General features: G+C 44.4%; 2 gene segments (V, D, J or C); both read left to right on the top strand.

Annotated features, from left to right (window-relative positions):
- The first annotated feature begins 5,358 nt into the window (after positions 1 to 5,358).
- Positions 5,359 to 6,034, top strand: LOC100949028. The segment is given in 2 exon segments: positions 5,359 to 5,422; positions 5,517 to 6,034. Coding segments are annotated over 2 exon segments (567 nt in total).
- Positions 6,035 to 8,479: 2,445 nt separating this feature from the next.
- LOC100948726 lies at positions 8,480 to 10,840 on the top strand. The segment is given in 3 exon segments: positions 8,480 to 8,486; positions 10,075 to 10,290; positions 10,404 to 10,840. Coding segments are annotated over 3 exon segments (660 nt in total).
- Positions 10,841 to 21,215: the final 10,375 nt, after the last annotated feature.

The following is a 21,215-nucleotide window of genomic DNA, read 5'->3' as shown; positions in this document are numbered from 1 at the left end:
CAGTTGGCAAATCAGTTCAAGGAGAAGTGTTTTGTCAGAATGATCCTTTCTCTTCATGGTATCAGTGTCTTAAGTCCTTACACCATTAGTACCTTCAGATGCCTTAGAAAATTTCTCTGCTGTTTTTAGTAAGATTTTCCAGTTGTCTTGATGGGAATGTTTCTCTGCAACAATCCAATCAACTAATTCTGAAAGTTAGTTTTTATATTTTTCATAATTTTAAAAGTTTTATACTTTGAGTCTGTATTTTGGGCTGAAACCTCCTGTAGAGAGGGAGGAAGGAAGCTCTCCCCCCTCAACTGTCTGTCCTTATATCTAAGAGCTCTAGGACACTATTATTGTCTCTGAGTCCCTGCTGGCCTGAATCTTGGCATCTTTGACCCTGAAGCCACAAGGAGGAGCTGTGACTCTACTGAGGCTCAGGGAACCCTGAGGAAGGGCTGACACAACTTCTGGATGGGAGAGGGTTAAGAGAAAGACTGCCTTCATTTACAATGTGGGGGCAAGTGGTCTGCAGAGGCTGTGAGGCAGTGCTGAAAAGGACAGACTGCTCACTTTGCCCTGATGTGCATACGTGTCTGTCCCAGCAAAGAGCCTGGGCTGCCAGACTGACTCCAGGAGAGCCTTTCGGGGATGAGAAAGGAGGATGCTTTGAGTTGGGCAGGGTGATATCCTGCAGCAGATTCAGGCTGAGACCCCTTCTTGGGAAGAATGAGAGAGGGCCCCGGGGTGGACTTTGTTCAGCCCAGGGCAGCTAAGTCCTGACAGCCAAGGAACTCCTGGGGCCCAGGAAGGGAGCCTGCCTGGCTAGGGGGGTCCTCAGGGATTTTGCAGAGATGGCAACAACCTCAGGAAATTCGTTATCAGAACAGACGGGACCTAGAGCCTCATATCTTTCACTGCAGAATAACAGGGAATTCAGCTAGAAAGGATGTTTTTCCTTGTATCTCTTGTGGATGATCCTCTGCATTCTGAGAGAAGGACTGTCCAGCACTGATAGGAAACTGCTAATCTGGGTTTCAGCAAATGGTTCTGTTAAAATGGCAGCACCAGATTCCTATGTGGAATCCATCCCCAGGTTCTGTCTCATTCTGCAAAGACCCATGGAAGCTAGAATTATCCAGATATCAAATACCTGATACTGCCCAGACACCTTAGATAGAAAAGGAGGTGGCCCTGAAAGGTGCCCAGGATTCACCCCATCACGTGACTTTTCACTTTGTTTTCCCTAGAGGTTGTCCTTTCACCTTTAATAAAAGGGATTTGAAATTTCCCTTGCTTCTGAGATATCCAAAAACCACAAGAAAGTTACATTTGAGGTAGGCTTTAGTTTTGCAGCAAGAAAGAAGGTTCAGAATTATCTATCTATCTATCTATCTATCCATCCATCCATCCATCCATCCATTCATCCATCCATCTATCTACTTTGAGACAGAGTCTCACTCTGGTGCTTGGGGTACAATCTGGTAATGTGACCTAGGCTCTCTGCAAACTCAGACTTCTGGGTTCAAGTGATATTCTTGCCTCAGTCTTCCAAGTAGCTGGGACTACATGGGATGAGCCATCATGTCCAGCTAAGTTTTCTACTTTTGGTAGAGATCTCACTGTTGTCAGGCTGGTCTCGAACTCTTGACCTCAAGTGATCCTCTCACCTTGGCCTCCCAGACAGTTCAGATTATAGGCATGAGCCTCTGTGCCTGGCACAGGATGTGTTTATACTCCTGAATCTACTCTTCCATGCTGCCGGAAGTGAATGGTACCCCCATGTTTAACAGGCACATAGCTACTCCTTCTGGGATGATTACTTTATTACTTCATCTTAGAATGGGATAAAGGAATCCAATGTAGATAGATAATTCATATGTTTATAATCAAATATAAATTTCTTACCTTTCTGTAGTATGACTACTTTGAATTCTGTTGAAAATATATATATGTATATATGTGTGTGTGTGTATATATATAAAACACAACAACACATACTTCTAAGCTCAATATGAAATATTCAAAGTCATTAGCTTCAACTTGAGGCTTGAGGTCTTAAGTGTCCTTGGGGACTTTCTCCACTCCTTCCCTCACCAAACACCCATAGCTTCTTTTCAAAAAAGGCATGTCTACTTTTCATAGTTGAAAAATGCCTGGGCAATTTTGCAGTGCATTTAAGTTTTAACCATTCTTTCAAGTGTCTGTATGTTAATTATTTATGGTCAATAGTTATTATAAATATAAATATTTTGAGTTGATAGATGAGACGTTGATAGCTAAATAGGCAAATAGCATGAACTGATGTTGTGTAAAGAAAAAAGGAACATGGTCTGTAGAGGACATCCTACCCGGCTTTCATCTGAATTTATAATCGGAAAACTGGCGGCTGCTGGTCCACCTGCAGGCTCATGATCACATGAGTTGATGACTTTTGCATTCTTCTCAGTAGGAAAGGAGATGTTTTTGTATCAGAGTGAGAGGCACCATTTTCTTGCATGAGTTCTTAGGGTAATGGAAGAAGTGATATTCTCAAGGCAAGTCAGAAAAGTGGAGACGGTGATGGAGGTTTTATTTCTAGAGGAGGAAGATTGTATTTATAGAACATACCCAAACACATTTCTTTCCCATGTAAGAACCAAATTTGGAGTAAATACTCCAAAAATAACAAGGTTTTAAATAAAACATTTGATAGCCAAAAGTAAGACCAATGTCCAAAATTTGTGTCATGGTAGGTAGCACTTAGGCCACTTGCCACTTGTAGTTTTCTCTCATCCTCTGCCCATTCTCACTGACCCTGGCCCTTTATTTGGATTAAGTTGTATCCGTGATAAACCTACTGCTTTGTTTCGAATTTACTTCCCTGCCATGGGGCTGGCTTTTGCTAGGACTCTCAGCACCCTCCCTCTCTGTCTCTGTCTTGTTCATATTTGTTTCCCCTCCTTCAGTGTAGCCGGCCTTGTCAGAAAAGAAGGTATAAACGGTCATATGTGATTTATTCTTTTCACTGATGGATGAATTCTTGATAGACAATAAAATATTCTTGTTTTACGACTCTCCTGTAAACAGTAATAATAAAACAACCACCAGAGGTAACGTAACACGTGGTAACAGTTTCTTTACACCTGCTTCATTCCAGCATCTCCTCCAGAGGCTGCCTACCCAAAAACACTTCCACAAAATGGTGAGACAGATACCTGTTTAAAATCGACTCTTTAAGGCTGTTCACTTGCCTTTACCACTGTGGTTATGGTCGCCGTAATCTGTAGCTGCTTCTCTTTTCCCTTCCTTCCTTCCTCTCTTCCTTACTCCTTTTCTACTGGCCTTTTTTTTTTTCTTGAAAAGCTTCCAATGTAAGTTGTGTGGTGAAATGAGGTAGATTCATGGGACACTGGATGAATGCAGCTTCCATCTTGGGGTTACACCTGGTTGTGTTTAGAGCATTTATAGCTAGGCAGTCATAAATATTATGTAAGTCCATTGTTTTATAGATGAGAAAAGGGGGTGCTGTATAAACTATTTGAATGTCAATACCGAGTATACTACTGACCTCCAGGTAACATGTAGTTTACACCCTTCCTCTGTAGGTAATGTGTGAATCTACTTTTGCATCTATCAGAATAGAAGCATCATGAGAGTGAGAATGATGTCTCATGCATGCTTTGTTCTAACTAGCCATTCGATGACAGAAACAGATAAAAACATCCTTTAATTTCCAAGCATAGCAGAGGTCATTTCTCCTTTGTTTACTGCTGCACCTCCAGGGCTAGTTTTATGTACAATAAAAAACAAATGAACCAACAGGGTCTGCCTTGGAAGGATGTCACCCAGAATTGACATGTATTACCAAGGGGAGTTTATGGGTTTGTTTCTCTGAAATGTGATTCGTGCAAAAATGTGATGACTTTCCTGACTGCAGTGTTTCCTTGGCCTTTCTCCTCCTGGATGCTGACCAGAACAGTGATGGGGGACACCAAGAGATGAGAGCTGGGCCTCCCTGGCTGCAGCAGGGGGAACTGTGGCCCTACCAAGTCCTGAGGCTGGGGGCAGAGGGGAGGCGGGGAGGGAAAGGGATGGACTGTTGGAAAAAGTAAGCAGATAGCAGTTCTTCAGCAGGGTGGAGACACTGTTGGTTGTCACAGTAGGGGTGGTTGCTGGTATCAGGTGCAGGGGCCAGGGATGCCACTAAATATCCCACATGCTCAAGGAAGCCCCAAGACAAAGATTCATCTGATACTACACGTGAGCAGCTCTGGGTTTGAGGCATTGGACTGCAAACTTGTGTTCAAAACAAGGGTGATATTAGAAACTCAAGGACAGGACAGTTATTACAGCAGGCCTTCCCTGCTGTCCACAGGTTGCTATGTCCATTTACACTGTGACCTCTTACTCTCCGGCAGTATCCTGTGCCCTGGAAGCTCTGCCCCTGCAGAGATAAGAATATCACAGGCTCTGGGGATGCACGTTTTACCCTCAGAGACTCATCATCAGACTTTGCTCCTAAATTAGACCACATTCCTACATTTACATGGCTGCTGCTGGTCCTCAGGGAGACCTCTAGTCAATCTATTCTGAAACAGTCAGGGAGGGGAGTCACTGAGCATTCATCAGATATTCAAAGGAGCAAAGAATGAAAATGAAAATGAAGTCCTTGCATCAGCCATATACACTGGGGCTGGTGGGTCCCAACTGGCCTGAGCCTGCCAATAATGACAACTATAACCAAAAAATATCTGGGCGTTGTGGCAGACACCTGTAGTTCCAGTTACTTGGGAGGCTGAGGCAAGAGGGTAGCTTAAGACCAAGAATTTGAGGTTGCTGTGAGCTGTGACATCATGGTACTCTACCAAGGGTGACATAGCGAAACTGTGTCTCAAAAAGAAAGAAGGAAGGAAGGAAGGAAGGAAGGGAGGGAGGGAGGGAGGGAAGGAGGGAGGGAGGAAGGAGAGAAAGAAAGAAAGAAGAAAGAAAGAAAGAAAGAAAGAAAGAAAGAAAGAGAGAGAGAGAAAGAAAGAAAGAAAGAAAGAATTTCTACATTCCTGTGACGAGGAGTAGAAGATGCTGAGAAGGGGGACTAGCCTGACTCTGAGGGAGGGGCCCAAAGGGAGAGGGAGGGAGGAGGGGCTGAGGTCCTGGGTGAGGAAGAGGAGGGAGGCTGTGACTGGCACAGGAGTGACACTCAAGCTGTCCCCAGAAACCAAAACACTCCTCTAAAGGAGCAAGTGCAGGACCTGAAAGAAGAGGCCAGGGCAGGGCAGCCCTGATACAGGGGGACAGCACCTGTGACCTCACACGCACAGCCCTCTCAGGGAGAGGAGCCACAGCCTCCTCTTCTCCCCACTGCAGACCAGAACCCTGGGCTGGGGCCTGCCTGGTCCTCCTGCCCCTGCCATGGGCTCCAGGCTCCTCTGCTGGCTGGGTCTCTGCCTCCTGGGTGCAGGTGAGTCCTCTGTCCACGTGACACGGCCTTTCTGCCTGCCCAGAGCCACGGGCTAGCCTGGGACGTGCCTGAATTCTGCTTCTCTCCCTCACAGGCCCCTTGGACACTGCTGTTTTTCAGACTCCCAAATACCTTGTCACACAGGTGGGAAGAAATGGGACCCTGAAATGTGAACAAACTCTGGGCCATAATGCTATGTACTGGTATAAGCAGGACTCCGAGAAACTTCTGAAGATAATGTTTGTCTACAGTAATAAGGAACGCATTGTAAATGAGACAGTTCCCAGTCGCTTCTTTCCTGAGTCTTCAGACAAAGCTCGTTTAAAACTTAAAATCACGTCTCTGGAACCAGGCGACTCTGCTGTGTACTTCTGCGCCAGCAGCCAAGACACAGCCCTGCAGAGTCACTGCCTCCCTGTGCACAAACCTGCAGACTCAGCCAGGAAGCTGCGGGGACCCTGTGTGCACCTGCTCCCTGGGGCTCCCTTCTCCCTGCCATGCGGGAAGCCTGACAGAGCTCCAGTCGGTGTGGTATGGTCTGTCAGTGTCCCCAGGGAGCAGGTCTGCATTTCACTTACTCACCTGTCTGACAGAATTTCATTTCTTGGCTAGAGCTGGGGTTCACAAGGACCTCCAAAGTACTAGGACCTTGCAAACCAAAAAGGACCTTGTCCCATGCACTGAAGATTGGAACTCACGGAGCAAACTGTTTCCTGTCTTTCCCTCCTGTACCTATTGGTCCTTCTTTCACATGGAATTACGGTTGAAACCACACTATTCCTAAAAATCTTTGATGGTCATAGGTATAAAGGAGGGAGGAGAGTGAATGTTTCTAAACTTTAAAGGAAATTCAGATGACCTGTGAGCATCCTGTCAACAGAAATGGATCTGCAGAGGCATGAAAGGTGCCCTGGGGAGAGGGAGGAGGGAAGTCAGGGTACTGGCTGTGCACTGGGGAGGCCTTCCCTCAGCAGGGAAGCCAACTGGGGTTCTCTTCCAATTCTGGCTGCTTCTGGTCTTCACTCTCCTCAAGAGCAGAAAACAGGGCAGCGCCTGTGGCTCAGTGGGGCGCCGGCCCCATATACCGAGGGTGAAGGGTTTGAATCTGGCCCTGGTGAAACTGCAACAAAAAAATAGCCCAGCGTTGTGGTGGATGCCTGTAGTCCCAGCTACTCGGGAGGCTGAGGCATGAGAATCACCTATGCCCAAGAGCTGGAGGTTGCTGTGAGCTGTGATGTAATAGCACTCTACCAAGGGCAACTGAGTGAGGCTCTGTCTCTTAAAAAAAAACAAAAAACAAGCAGATGACAGGGGCTAATGTGAGACACAGAAAGGACTCTGGACACCAATTTTAGGCAGCAGTTGGTCATGGTATAATGACACCAGCAACAGCATGAATCAGAAAGGAGATAGATTTAGGGAGGCCTGAACAATTGTAAGACTTCTAATATATTCAACATGAAAGATTTCAAAGGGCATTATGTGTGACATAGTGGACGATATCACCTAGAGGTACTGGCTTATGTTGTTTCTTGGAAAGAGTGACGGGTTTTGTGCTGGTAGGTCTGAATGTAGGATTTGCTAGGGTCTGTGCCAGCTTTGTCCCTCCTCTTAGGGAGCCCCAGCGTGTGGGCATCATTACTAGTGCATGGCTTTTCTGGGGTTACGGTGGGATTACAACATGTTCCAGGTAGCTCTCCTCTCTCCCTGGGTCTGAATTCCAATGTCTCCCAACTCTCAATGTCTTCTGAAATCTCTGCTGAGCCCTCCAGCCTTCCAGAACTTGTTCTCTGCTCAGCCTTCTGGAATCCCACCCTCTGCATACTCACCTAGGGAACTGGTCCAGAGCAAAGGGCATGAGAGGATTCCCTGTGTTCTTGAGGCTCCTTTTCAGTACTCTGTAGTCCAAATCCCAGCTACCTTGCAATCAGTTATATCTTCTCCATTTATCCTCCATCAGCATGTTCTGCCTTGATTTTTGAATAGACATTTTTACTAGAATTTACTTCATGTTTATCCTTCTACTCTTCACTCATCCTCCTTGCAATTCACACTGTCCTGAGATAATTTCCTTTTTTCAGGTACGTCCTGAATTAGGATAAATTCAACTTTCACTCACCCCTCGCTCTAGAAAATGCCCATGTTCGCCACTGTTCTCAAGGCAATCAAGACATTCAGCTTCATTATTCTTCAGGGTTTTAATTTAAATTCTATTTTATGTGGTAATCTTTGATATTTGCCTTAGTTATTGGAAGCCAAACAAAACACTGCACAAAAATCATACTTCTTTACATTTTTTGTTTCTTTGTAGAAGGGTCTAAATATTTCCACGCCTAGGTGGATGTCTATTGTAAAATTAAGAAAGTGCGGTGCAAGTTTCCTGTAGGTACTTCAAATTGTGTATAAAACCAGCCCATTGTACCCCATAAATACATTAATGTACACAGCTATGATTTAATTTAAAACATCAAAAAAAAAATAACAATACTAGTCTCTACACCAGGGTTGCTTCTGTGTCCTTACCGACAAATGGGATACTTCCAACTGTGGCAAGTAGAATATGTAGCCTATTGGGGAGAAGAATGTCCAACCTTCCATGTGCCTTTAATATCTTTTTGTTTTATGGCCCAAACAAAATATCTAATAAAATTTAAACCTTAGAAACATGCTAACACTTTCCTTCTGACCCAACACATCACTGGCTTTTCAAAAAAGTTCAATTATCAAGACTTGATTTAAATAGTGGGTAACTGTCATCCCTATCCCCAACATAGACTTATATGTAGCATAGATTTATGACTTAAATTTAAACTTTCAGTTACAATTGTCATTACAAAGTGGCAATAAATATGTACTATGATGATACATTAATTTATGGTAAAAAATCAGTTAGGCATTATAGATCATTTCATATTTGTTGGTATTTGTATTTTCAATTTTTATAAAATAAAATTGCAATATTGGCATGACCTTTATTTTAAGAAAGCACATGATATTCCAATAACTCTATGAACTATATGGTCAAAATGCAACAACAGTTTATGTAGTGAAGTGGAAATGCCCGGTAGGGGTCATTCTAGCTGGTCCCAAATTAGAAAGTTATCTGCAGAAGTGATGAGCCTGGTCTGGGGAATTAACGAGGCTTTGGAGATGAGTATCATTTCAGTTCTGCTGATTTAATAAGTGAAGAAATACAGCATCACATACACGGAGTTTTTAAATCACTGAGATACTGATTGTATTTCTTAAACTTCATAGGAGATAGATTTTTATTCCCCTGGTGGCTTTTTGTGAATATGTTTCATTGCCCAACTCAAATAGAAATCGGTGGCTGGAAGTGCTGGTGTTTCTGTTCTTGTGCCCACTGTTCCTCAGTTAGTGAGTGTGGGACAGTCCAACCTGGCCCACAGGCTCCAGAGGGGCGGGGTCACTGTCTGCTTTGTTCTTCACTGGGGATCCAGACAGAGCCAATGGGTGTCCAGGAGTATGGACGACTGGAGTGGTGGAAACTCTTTGTGGTTCCTGATGCCTCCTTCCCCTTTGTTCTCCCTGGGCTCCTCAAAGTCATCCCAGCTGCTTAGCCCTGTGGAGTAAGGGAGATGGGGTGGCTGGGGCCAGGCTGCTGGGAGGCCTGTGGCTTGAGTGATGTGCTGCTCTGGCCACAGGGAGGAGCTGTGCTCTAGGGAGACCTCTGAGGCTGGGGCCTGGGGGAGCGGTAGGGAGTGAGTGGGGAAGGGTGGGCAGGAGAGCCAGTCCATAGGACACCATCCTTACATCAGCAGGGACCACAGGCTGCAGACATCTCAAGCAGGGTAATGTGAAGTTCAAGTCCATTTCCTTCTATTCTGCCTCACATGCTTGTATTTTTCTCTTTCCTCATCCTCCCTATGTTTAGTCTAAGCTCAGACGAGCCCCAGACACTCACCTTGTCCCTTCTATGCTTCCTCTGTCCCCTTTCCATGCCTGGATCCTGGTTGGCATCACTGTCATGCGGCTTGAATGAAGGATATAAGATTCTGAAGCCAGAATGGATCCGTGGTCATCCCATTACTCTCACTCTTCACAAAGCTGATCCAAAGTAGAGACTAGACACCAAGGGCAGCAATGTTGTCAATGCTGCTGTCCTGTGTGCCTGAGAGGGGTGGGGGGACATTCCTTCCAAAGGAAATTGTCTATTTTTGACAAGGATCCTGGGAGAGGTGGGTCAAGGAAGGATCTCTGTAATGAGTGAGGAGAATTAAAAGCAAAATAGCAGGGCCGGGGCTCACTTCTGGCTGAGGCAGGTGGATTGCTTGAGCTGAGGAGTTTGAGACCAGCCTCAGCAAGAGTGGGACCAAAAATAGAAAATATTTCTACCAAAAATAGAAAATAATTAGCCCGGTGTTGTGGGCAGGTGCCTGTAGTCCCAGCTACTTGGGAGGCTGAGGCAAGAGAATAGCTTGAGTCCAAGAGGTTGAGGTTGCTGTGAGCTATCATACTATGGCACTTTATCCAGGGCAACAGAGTCTGAATCTGTCTCAATGAAAAAATTAAAAAATAAAGAGCAAAATAGCAGCTGTCAGAGAAATATCCCAAAGAGCAAAAAGCCTGCACTGCTCTTTCTGCCCAGCTCATCCATCCAGCCCACTCAACTCAAATCCCCCTTCCCTCAGAACCTAATAAGAGTGTAAAGGATGAAGAAGAAATATCTCCAGGGGCTGAGGAAATTGTCAGGAGTGATGACATCACAGGAAAATCCACCAACCAGAGCCACAGGGACCAGAGCCCAGCCCCTCACCCAGAGCATCCCAGGTACCTGATACCCATCTGTGCCTGTGCCATGGGCTGCCGGCTGCTCTGCTGTGTGGTCCTCTGTGTCCTGGGAGCAGGTGAGTCTGAGTTTAAATCGGCTGTCCTCAAACTCCCGGCTTTTCCCTTGTGGCTGCAGCAACTCCCTTCCTCCTCCTGGGCTCTGTCTGAATTTTGTCCCCTTCCCCCTCAGTCCCCATGGACACCGGAGTTACCCAGACACCAAGACACCTGGTCATGGGAATGACAGGTGAGAAGTCTTTGAAATGTGAACAAACTCTGGGGCATAATGCTATGTACTGGTACAAACAGAGTGATAAGAAGCCACCGGAGCTCATGTTTATCTTCAACTATAAAAGACTCAGTGAAAATATGTCTGTGCCAAGTCGCTTCTCACCAGAATTCCGTGACAGCTCTCAATTGCACCTTCGCCTGGAAGCCCTGCAACCGGAAGTCTCAGCCACGTATCTCTGCGCCAGCAGCCAAGACACAGCCCTGCAGAGTCAGCTCCTCCCTGTACACAAACCTTCGGGCCCAGCCAAGAAGCTGGTGAACATTTCCTGTGAGAGCCCTGCCAGAAGGTTCAGAGCACAGTACCACCTGCTTATTCGACCCATGGGGCAACTTTAAATTCTGTTCACATGTTTCCTATGTGGGTTTTCTTACCTGAGGGTGACTCTGCCCTGTCAACTCATTAAAGAAAAGATAAATATATTCAGATCTATTGTTTCTATTTTTATCTTGAAATAAAACAAATCAGTTCTAAAGATGATCTTTTTTTTTTTAAGGTTTTATAAGAATGTTCTAAACAAACACTTGTGGTACCCCAGAGTCACATCTGCACTGGGTCAGAGCATGTCCCTTGAGGAGACAAGGTATTGTGATACCTGAGGCCCAGGGGGCTCTACACCTCTCCTTAGGAACTCCGGAGTCCACTGTGCTACCAGAGTGATGCGCCAGAGTGACCACTGTGCCACCAGAGTGATGCGCCAGCTCAGAGTGAGCTATAGGTTTTCAGATAAGGTACTTGCAGGCAACGGTCCCAGGGCTGGAGTCAGGAGTAAAGGACAGTAGGAGGATCACCCTCTAATTTCTCTTTTAAACACTCAATGCCAGAGCAGGAGTCCTGGCCCCGGTCAGAACTCCAGGTCTGCACAGACACTTTCTCCGGACTGCGGAAGCAGCAAGTGTGCCCCAGGTGCACCCCACGGTCCCTGCTGGGAGCTCCTGGCCTGGAAGCTTCCTTCCTTACGCTCTCTCCTTCCCTTGGTCTGACGTTTCCTTGTGGCTGAATTATCTCAGGAGAGGGCGAAGGAGAAATGTCCCCAGGGGCTGGATTTCTGCCCCTTACTGACACTTGCAAGGTTACTTCTCCCCTTTCTCTTTCTTTGTTCCCAATATTTTCCACCAGGTCACTTTCTCACTGCCTTCTGGGACTCACCACTCATCTCCCAGAAGATTCTCATGGGTTAAGGTTAGTGTCTGGTATTCATATTTCTTTTTTCTTTTTTTGCAGTTTTTTGGCCAGGGCTGGATTTGAACCCACCACCTCCAGCATACGAGGCTGGCGCCCTACTCCTTTGAGCCACAGGTGCCACCCTGGTATTCATATTTCTTTCTTATCTTATTGGGCACATCTGGGGAAGGAGGCAGAAGATATTGCTAGTTTGCAATTTTAGAAGGAGTCAGATCCAAAACTCACATTTCACATCTTTATAATAGTATCTGAAATGTAATGGGCATTTATCATGCAGTAGAAGGCATTTCCGAAGTAATCTTAGATACTCTGTTTTGTTTCTTTTTATAGTTTAAAAAATATAGTAACTGTTTGGGACCTAATGCAGCCATGCACGAATCCCTTTCCCTCCCCCTTATCCTCTCCTCCTAAGACAAAGACAAAAAGGATCAAGTCACAAGACCTTAACCTGACAAGCAACCTGTGGAATGTTCCCACCCCACAGCCCCGTATAAAAAGGGTCTCTAACGCCCCCCTACCCCAGGTGCAGAAACTATCTTTGCACTGCTCAGGTGGGTTACCCTCCCCTTTCAATAAACCTGGCCTGAACATCTCTGTGGTCTCATCTCTGGACACCACCGTTCACACCTTTCAGTAACTTTATCTGATTGAATCCAAAAATGTCTAGGTATGTCTTTTAAAGCAGAGAAATACACTTTTCCTTAATGTGATTTATAATGATAATTTATATTTTTGTGATCTTGTGTGGAAATTTTCCCTCATCTACCATCAAAAACCCTGTAAACCACATCAGCTTCTATTGTGGAAGGTTGTAATGAGTTAAATGTATGAGCAAAATTTATAGAAAGTATTCAGTTATAGAGCACTGCCATCTGGGGTAAGACGATTTCATGTGGTTTATATCCACGGATATTTACTCAATGTGGAATTTCCTTCCTTTTGGGTAGCATCTTGGTGGAGCTCCTGGTCACGAATCACAGCTCCCTGGCTCACTGACTATTGATTGCCGATGTCAGATGCAGCTAGGTCAGAATCTCTCCTCTCTCATGGGATTGTCTTTGGATTTAGAAAGTCAAGAAATAGTTTATATTAGAATACCCATATTTGTTCTATATAATTGCCTATTTTTAAAATTTGGTAACAGTTAAGTCAAATGTAAACTTTTAAAGAACTGTGGATTGGAAGAAAACAGCTGGAAGTAGCAAGTGAGTGATAGTGGTTCTGCAATCGAATCTTCTCCTGATTCTGTTTTCCCAAGTCTCCTGTTTAGTTTTTTAATCCTACATTAATCTAGACTGTCCTCTCCTTCCTAGAAGATTTCATAGCAAGTATAGAACCACAAAGGCAAACTTGGGCATTTAATTAGTATCTACATGTATCTTTACTCACTACTAGGAAATGGACATTACCATATTGTTAATGAACAGAGGCAAAATGACAATTTCTGAAACTGAAAGAATAGAAGGGAAAGAAACAAATTCCCCAGGAGTGTGGGAGCAGTGAGTATTAATGTCTTTATTTGGGGGTAAGCTGATCAGTGGGCACTTAGCACAGAGTGGTCTGAGAGGTCTGCCTTGAACAAGCGGGCTGGAGTCACCAAAGAATAATGAACTTTAATTATAAGCCCTCCAGAGACCATCTGCAGTGCGTGAGACAGGCTGACTTTGTGTAATTGCTGCCACGGTTCTTAGCACATTCACCTAAGAGGGGCTGGTTTTGCACCATCTCCTTCACCAGAATTTTCTCAAAGGCAAAATGCTTTCTCCATCACGTTTTTCCCCCTTACAGTGTAAAAAGTGCACTTGACAAAGATAAATCTCAAATATGATGGGGCTTCCTTGCAACTGCCTAGGAGGAAAAAAAAAGCAAGCACATTGGGCATAAGGGGGAGATCATTATTAATTTAAACACATCCCATGTCCTTTGCACCATGGCAAAAAGGCTGTAGAAGCCGGTTCAGGCTGTAGAAGCTGGTTCAGGCTGCCATAAAAAGTACCACAGACTGTGTGGCTTAAACAGCAAAGTTATTTTCTCACAATTCTGGAGGCTGGACGTCTGAGAGAAGGGTGGGAGCCTGTTGGTTGTGGTGAGGGCTCTCTCCTGGGCTTGTGAAGGGCCCCCTTCTTGTATCCCCACATGGCTGAGGGGAGAGGGTAAACAAGGGCTCTCTCTGGCGTTTCTTCTCACAAGGACACTAGTCACTGAATCAGGAATCCAGTTATGGCTTCATTTTACCTTAATTACCTCCATAAAGGCCTGAGGTTCAAATATGGTCACCTTGGGCACTGAGTTTTGGGGGAAGGAGGTTGTAAACATGGGGTCCATAACAAAAGTAAAATCTTGGTTGTTTCTCAGTGGGCCACGTGGGGGCGCTGTGGAAGTACCAAGGAGTCCAGAGCTGGCTGCCTGGGACACAGAGGGTTAAGGAGCAGCCCTGTTAGATGCTTTTATCCACTAGCAGGTTTGATAATATAGACATGAACTTGCAGGTGTGCTGCCCCAACAGGGAGCCACAAACTTCAGCCCTGCAGTTGCTAAGGAGTCTCTGTGAACATACAAGGGAGAATGAAGGGTAGGTGATGGATAGGGGCAGCCTACATGCTCTGGGCAGAGATAGACAGAGGAACTAATTGTCTGAAGGGAAAAGCAAAGAAACTGAGCGCTGGATGGACATGGGACATAACCCTTGCCCAGCCTGGAGCAACCCAATCTAGTCTAGTCTAGTACGATGTGAGAGGATTTGCAGGACAAAGCAGGGGTCTTGGATCAGCTGAGCCAGGGACCTGGCAAGGGAGGCAGGGTGTGTGGGAACCTGCAGGCACCATGGCATCAGCGCAGCAACACTACAGCCCAGTGTGCATAAGAGAAGGGATGCCCAGAAGCCCAGTCTTCAGTGGAACAGAACCCTGAGTACGGTGAGACCTGCCCAGCTCTCTGACACCCCATCTTGGGCTCCAGGTAACCCTGCTGAATAGGCTTTTGTCCCCTGGGAGCTGGTGAGTCTCTGGAAGAGATGGAACATTTCTACGACATGCATGATCCAAGGCACTACTGGGTTCCTTCTTGTGTTCATTCTCCAGCCTCTGGCTCCTTCCCTCATAGGCCCAGTGGATTTTGCTCTAAGAACAGGAAAGCACTGGACCTTGGGAAGCCTGCGGGAGATGACCACAGAATGATGACATCACGGGACACTCATCCAATCAGGAAAGGCAAAGCCCAGAACTCAGCTCTACCCAAGAGGACCAAGCCCTGAGCACTGAGGCCCAGTGCCACCTGCCCCCTGAACCATGGGTTCCAGGATTCTACCCTGGATGATACTCTGCCTCCTGGGAACAGATGAGCCCTGAACACAGGACACCATCCTGTTCTGTGCTTGCTCACCCCTGCATCCCCCACCTGATACTGGGAGGCCCCACCAGGCTGCCTCCTGTGCTCATTCTCCATCTGCTTTCCCCACAGGCCCAGCAGAGGCTGGAGTCACCCAAACTCCAAGACACCTGATCAAAGCAAGAGGACAGCAAGTGGCATTGAGGTGTTCCCCTGTCTCTGGGCACAGAAGAGTGTACTGGTATAAACAGGCCCTGGGTCAGGGTCTCCAGTTCCTCATTCAGTATTATGAGGGGGAAGAGGGAGAAAAAGGAGACTTCCCTGATCGATTCTCAGGTCACCAGTCCCGTGACTATCACTCTGAGCTGAACGTGAGCTCCTTGGAGCTGGTGGACTCAGCCTTGTATCTCTGTGCCAGCAGCTTGGCACAGCCCTGCAGAGCCACCGACATTCTGTGTACAAACTTCCCTGCCCCAGTATGCAGCAAGCTCACACCTGTCATTATCTGTGACAACCTGTAGATTGTAGGGAGGGGGGAAGAAAACGGTGTCAGGGTGCTGGGAAGTGCTTCCTGGGGATTTTCTGTCATTCAGGGCTGGGGTAAACGAGGCAAGGGCATCTGTTCAGAGGGCAGTGCTGCTTTAGTAGGGACAGTTCAAAATTGTCTCCTTGCCTGACATTGGGGTAGAGGAAGAGTTTGCAGTCTAATAGCTGGCACCCAGTTTTTCAGAGCAGAGGATGTCATTTTGAGGTCAAGATTATTAATAGTGTACTATAAAAGGTAGAGTCTGTGGGGTTTGCTTTATATAATTGGAGGGGAAGAAAGAAAATTGGGGAAAATCGAGGAGAAAGAACATGATCAAAAATGATGGAAAAGAAATAGAGTGTATGTTGGCTCAAGGCAGTGCTCTGGGCGGCTTGAACCCCAATACCTTCAACAACTAGAAAATAATATAAAGCAAGGCCTTCTAGCAAGTAGTATTGCCTGATGGCCAGTTCCATTTGGGGACATCGCCAAATATCCAGTTGCCTGGTGTGATAGCTCTGGAGTGGGTTCTGATATCTTCTTCTGAGATTCTGGTCCCAATATTGAGTCTTCAGGTAGTAACGTAATTCCCAAAACACAGAGGCAGTTGTGTCACCTTTGATCACAAATTAGCAGTTTCCCCCAAGACAAATTCTGCCCCCAGGGCTCCCCTTCTGACACTCATCCCACCCGGGTCCAGTTGCCTTCTGTGTTCTAAGAACTCTTGAGCTTTTCCTACAACTTGGGGTCCTTTTGTGTCCTCTGCATCTGTGCTCACTATCCCATGGGCTGAAGCAATCTCTTACTCCCAGACAGGACCAGACACTGCACATCTGTCAAGGACTAGCTTACACCTGCCTTCCTCTTCCATATAACTTCCTCAATAATCTTGGTAAATGTGTTTTCGCAGTCAAGATTGATGGCCAGTACTGTAAAGCACACAAATTGTATCTAAAGTTGGACTTTGACAACATTATTTTGGAACAAAGACAATTATGTTATAGCAACATTTATCTAATTTCACAATATTGTAAAAATAAAAATTCCTCACCACAACCACAATCACCGCTTCAGAGATTCACTGGGGCTGGAAATTTCAGCAAAGGTGCTTCTCAGAAATTAACAACAACAAAAATAAAAATAAAATAAAAAAGAAAATAGATATGAGCTGTGCTCAGGAATAGAAACTTATCGTTCTCAACCATTAAAAGCTATTGCATTGTGTGATATTAGTGTGCTTGTCTTTGTGTGTCTGTTTTCTTGTGGGGACTCACCCAATAGAAATAATTTCTCTCGGCAATTATAAATTGAGCTGCAATAAACATTCTAGTGCAAATGTCCTTGTGGTAAAATGACTTTTCTTTCTTCTGGGTAGATACATAGTAATGGGATTGCAGGATCAAATGGAAGGTCCATTTTTGGTTCTTTGAGAATTTTCCAGTCTTCTTTCATAGAGGTTGTGTTAGTTTGCAATCCCACCAGGAGTACAGAGGTGTTCGTCTCTCCACATTCACCTCACCACCTCACCGTCTGCAGATCCAGGACTTTGTGATGTGGGCTAATATCCCCTGGGGTTAGCTGATGTCTCAGAGTGGTTTTGATTTGTATTTCTCTGAAGATTAGGGACAATGAGCTTTTTTTCTCATGTTTGTTGGTCCTTTGTCATCTTCAGAAAGTTTTGGGTAAGTCTCTTGCCCTTTATGAATAGGGTTACCCTTATGAATAAGGTTACTTGCTCTTTTCTTGTTGATTAACTTGAATTCTCTGTAGGTTCTAGTTATCAGCCCTTTGTCAGATTCACAGCATACAAATATCTCTGCCTGGCATTCACTAAGAGGCTCTGGCCACAGGTAGCATTCTTAGAAATGTCAGATAGCACTGAATCTGCCTAAGTGATGGCTTATAGGGTTGTTTATTTCAAGATTTTTAAAATTCAGAAATAAATTTATAAAATCTAAAACTCGTTTTTATAAACACCCCATCTAAAATTTGTAATATTACAAATACAAAATATATAAGTCTGATTTACCAAGAGGCGTGTGGAACACTGTAGTTTCAGGCCAGATCTGGGTGATGTGGACACACACTATTTAATTCTAAGACCACCTAATTCTGATTCCTCCCTTGAGGTTTAGCACAGTAATCGGAAAGGAATAACAATTATTTACTTTGTAATTCAAATGTGGGTTCATTTCTTTTTTGTTTCCACCACCTAAGGGTGGATTTGAAGAACAACCCTAAGCTGGCCCCTCGGAGAGACGATAGAGATGGTGTGAGGATGGGGCTAAGTGTAGGGGTCGGCATCTCTGTTTCTGATTAGGACTATCTTGAGTGCCTAGGACCAGCTGTGTTTCCCTGAGACTGTGAACTGTTGGCCACTTGGAGACGCTGTGACTCCTCAATGCTGCAGGGAACTGGGGAGGGAGGGTGGCCCAGGGGAGGAGGGTTGCAGGGAATACCTGGCTGGGCGCTTGCATCAGGGGAGGGTGGGGTTCAGGGTACACCCTGAAATAAACCGGGACTCCTCACTGTCTAGGGCAGGTAGAGGAGCTACAAACTGGATTTCACAAACCTGCCCGGAAAAAGTAAGCGAACCAAGAGTGGAATCAGTAGGAAATGATGAAATAAAACACGAAAAACGAAATAAAACACAAAAGACAAAGATGCAAGAGACAGAGATGGAACTGAGAGGCAAAGATGGGATCTGGAGGTCTGGGACATTTTTCTTTATCACCAGCCCTGAGTACCTGACAGCTTTATCTTTAAGGAGGCAGTACAAAGTTGTTTTTCAAGGAAGTAAGACATATTTTGAACCTAATTATGATAAGAGAAACAGGCACAAATTCCCAAGTAAAATAATCTATTATTACTGTGTGACCTCTAAAATATGGGCAATACTACACATAGCTACAAGATTAGCTGGAAGATGTCGGTGACTGCTTTGAAGTGCAGCTGTGAAGTGAAAAGTTAAAGTTCTAAGTAAAACATATTTTTCTTCTGCTGGGTTAAAAGTTGAAGCTTAGAGAAAATATGTTGTTATCTGTTGAGGAGGGTCAGCAGAGGGGGATTCGTCCCCTGGATATTCTCCCAAGCTGAAGGGGCCCTCACAGTTCCTCAAGCTGCCACCTCACAGCTCCCACTCTACACTGGGGGCGCCCTGTCCTGCCCTGACACTGACTCCCCAAACCTGGCCTTCCCAGCCCCTTCACCTTCCACTGCCAGCCAGGTGCAGGGAAGCTCACTTGGATGGATGCAGAGGCCTGCAGCTCCCTACCTCCCCTGGGAAGTGGTGGTTACAACATTGAACATGAGATCTGTCCTTTTAACAGACTTCTAAGTGTACAATACAGTATCATAATCTACAGGCACAACGTTGTTAGCAGATCTTTAGATCTTATTCTGAAGTTTCTATAACTGAAACTTTAAGCCCCTTGACAACCACCCACCATTTCCCTACTCCCCCGTCTGTGGGAAGCATCATTCTAGTCTTTGCTTCAGGACTTTGACTATCGAGGTTACTCATAAGCAGAATTATGCAGTATTTGTCTTGCTGTGCCCGGCTCATTCCCTAAGCTTAATGTTCATTCGTGTTGTTGTATGTAGCAGGAATTCCTTCTTTTTAAAGCCTTCATGATATCCCATTATAAATATACACCACATTTAAGGCCTGTAGTATTCAAGGTATAATTTATTAAATGTTTAATATTTGACCATTTGTTACAGGTGTGGCAGGGTCATTTGCAGAAGTGCAAACACTGAGTATATTAATGGACATTCATGCTTCAATCCTGCTCCATGGAGAAGACTCAGAAAAAAAATAATCCCAGCATTTATCGTCTTTTTACTGTGTATGAAATAGGAGTCCTTCATCTGAAAAATTTCTATTAGCTAGATGCAAATGCCATTCTCATTTTCCAGGGAAGGGAACTGAACCATAGGTTAAACCAACCTGAAGAAATTAAATCCCTATCAAGATGCAGTGCTGACATACATCAATGGGGAAGAGAGATGAACAGAACCTTTTCCAAAGAAGATAGATGAATGGCTGTCAAGTACGTGAGAAAATGCTCCTCATCCCTAATTATTAGAGAAATACGAGTTAAAACCACCCTGAGATATCATCTAACCCCAGCGAGAATGGCCTATATCACAAAATCTCAAAACTGCAGATGCTGGCACGGATGTGGAGAGAAAGGAATACTTTTACCCTGTTGGTAGGACTGCAAACGGTGGGACTGCAAACTAATACAACCCTTTTGGAAGGAAGTATGGAGAAACCTCAAAGAACTCAACCTAGACCTCCCATTTGATCCTGCAATCCCATTACTGGGCATCTATCCAGAAGGAAAAACATCCTTTTATTATAAAGATACTTGTACTAGGCTGTTTATTGAAGCCCAATTTACAATCACTAAAATGTGGAAACAGCCTAAATGCCCTTCAACCCAGAAATGGATTGGCAAGTTGTGGTATATGTATACCTTGAAATATTATTCAGCTATTTAAAAAATGGAGATTTTGCAGTATTTGTACTAACCTGGATGGAGGTAGAACACATTATCCTTAGTGAAGCATCACAGGAATGGATAAGTATGAATCTTATGTATTCAACTTTGATATGAGGACAATTAATGACATGGCGGGGCATGGGGGAAGGGGTGAGCAGACAGAAGGAGGGAGGGGGTGAGGGTAAGGACCAAAAAAAAAAAGAAAATAGTGACTAATTCTCACATAAATTGGATTCAGTTTTGACTAAAGTACATTACTTAAACATTAATTTTTACTTCACCTTGTTAATATGTTGTTTAGGATACAGGATACTGCATCCTCGTTTAAAGTGAATTATGTTTGTAATTTCCCTTTATAATAATATATTTTTTCTAATTTTAATATCAGGTGTATTCAGATGAAGCAGAATGATTCATTTACTTCTTCTTTCCAGAAGAATGAAGTATTTCTTCTTTTTCTGTTGTCTATAAGATTTGGCATGATCTGTTTTTTGAAATTATCTTTTATTCTTATTTATAAATATTAGTTGCCTATTTTTTGAGACTTTGGGAAAAAATAATAAGAAGTTAATTGATGACTCTATACTGAATCTCGGAGTCAAAGCATTCTATTTTAGTATACTCTCACTGGACAATGTGAATGTTACTTTCTTTGCATTACTATTATTATTATTGCTTAATACTTTGTTGCAGCAATCATCTGATTTCTTTTCTGAATGTATTTATCTTCATTCATTCTTTATGAGGTTTTTGTTTCTAGTCCTTATCTTAAACATTGTTATTATTGATAAATTTTAAGCCTTTCTGTGAAGGCAAAAGTTGAAAACCTAATAATCACATGTATATGTAAAAATAAAAAAAAAATAATAATAAAGAGTGGTGCCTGTGGCTCAAAGGACTAGGGCACCGGCCCCATATGCAAAAAGTGGCGGGTTCAAACCCAGCCCTGGCCAAAAACTGCAAAAAAAAAAAAAAAAAAGATGCAGGACTGAGATTCCTCCCAGCCCTGGTCTGTCTTGAAGTCTTGTGTCTATAACTCTATGCTATCACATCATACTTGAAGAAAGACAGCTGTTTTCAAAAATCAGAATAGTGTTCCCCATGTTCCTCTCAGAGCAGCTGGCTCTAGTAACACCACAGAGACTAGTGATTTAGGGAAACATGCTA

Source organism: Otolemur garnettii, unplaced genomic scaffold (genome assembly GCF_000181295.1).
Source record: "Otolemur garnettii isolate 467f Iridium unplaced genomic scaffold, OtoGar3 scaffold00049, whole genome shotgun sequence".
NCBI lineage: Eukaryota > Metazoa > Chordata > Mammalia > Primates > Galagidae > Otolemur > Otolemur garnettii.
This window is presented reverse-complemented; position numbering and strand designations above follow the sequence as displayed.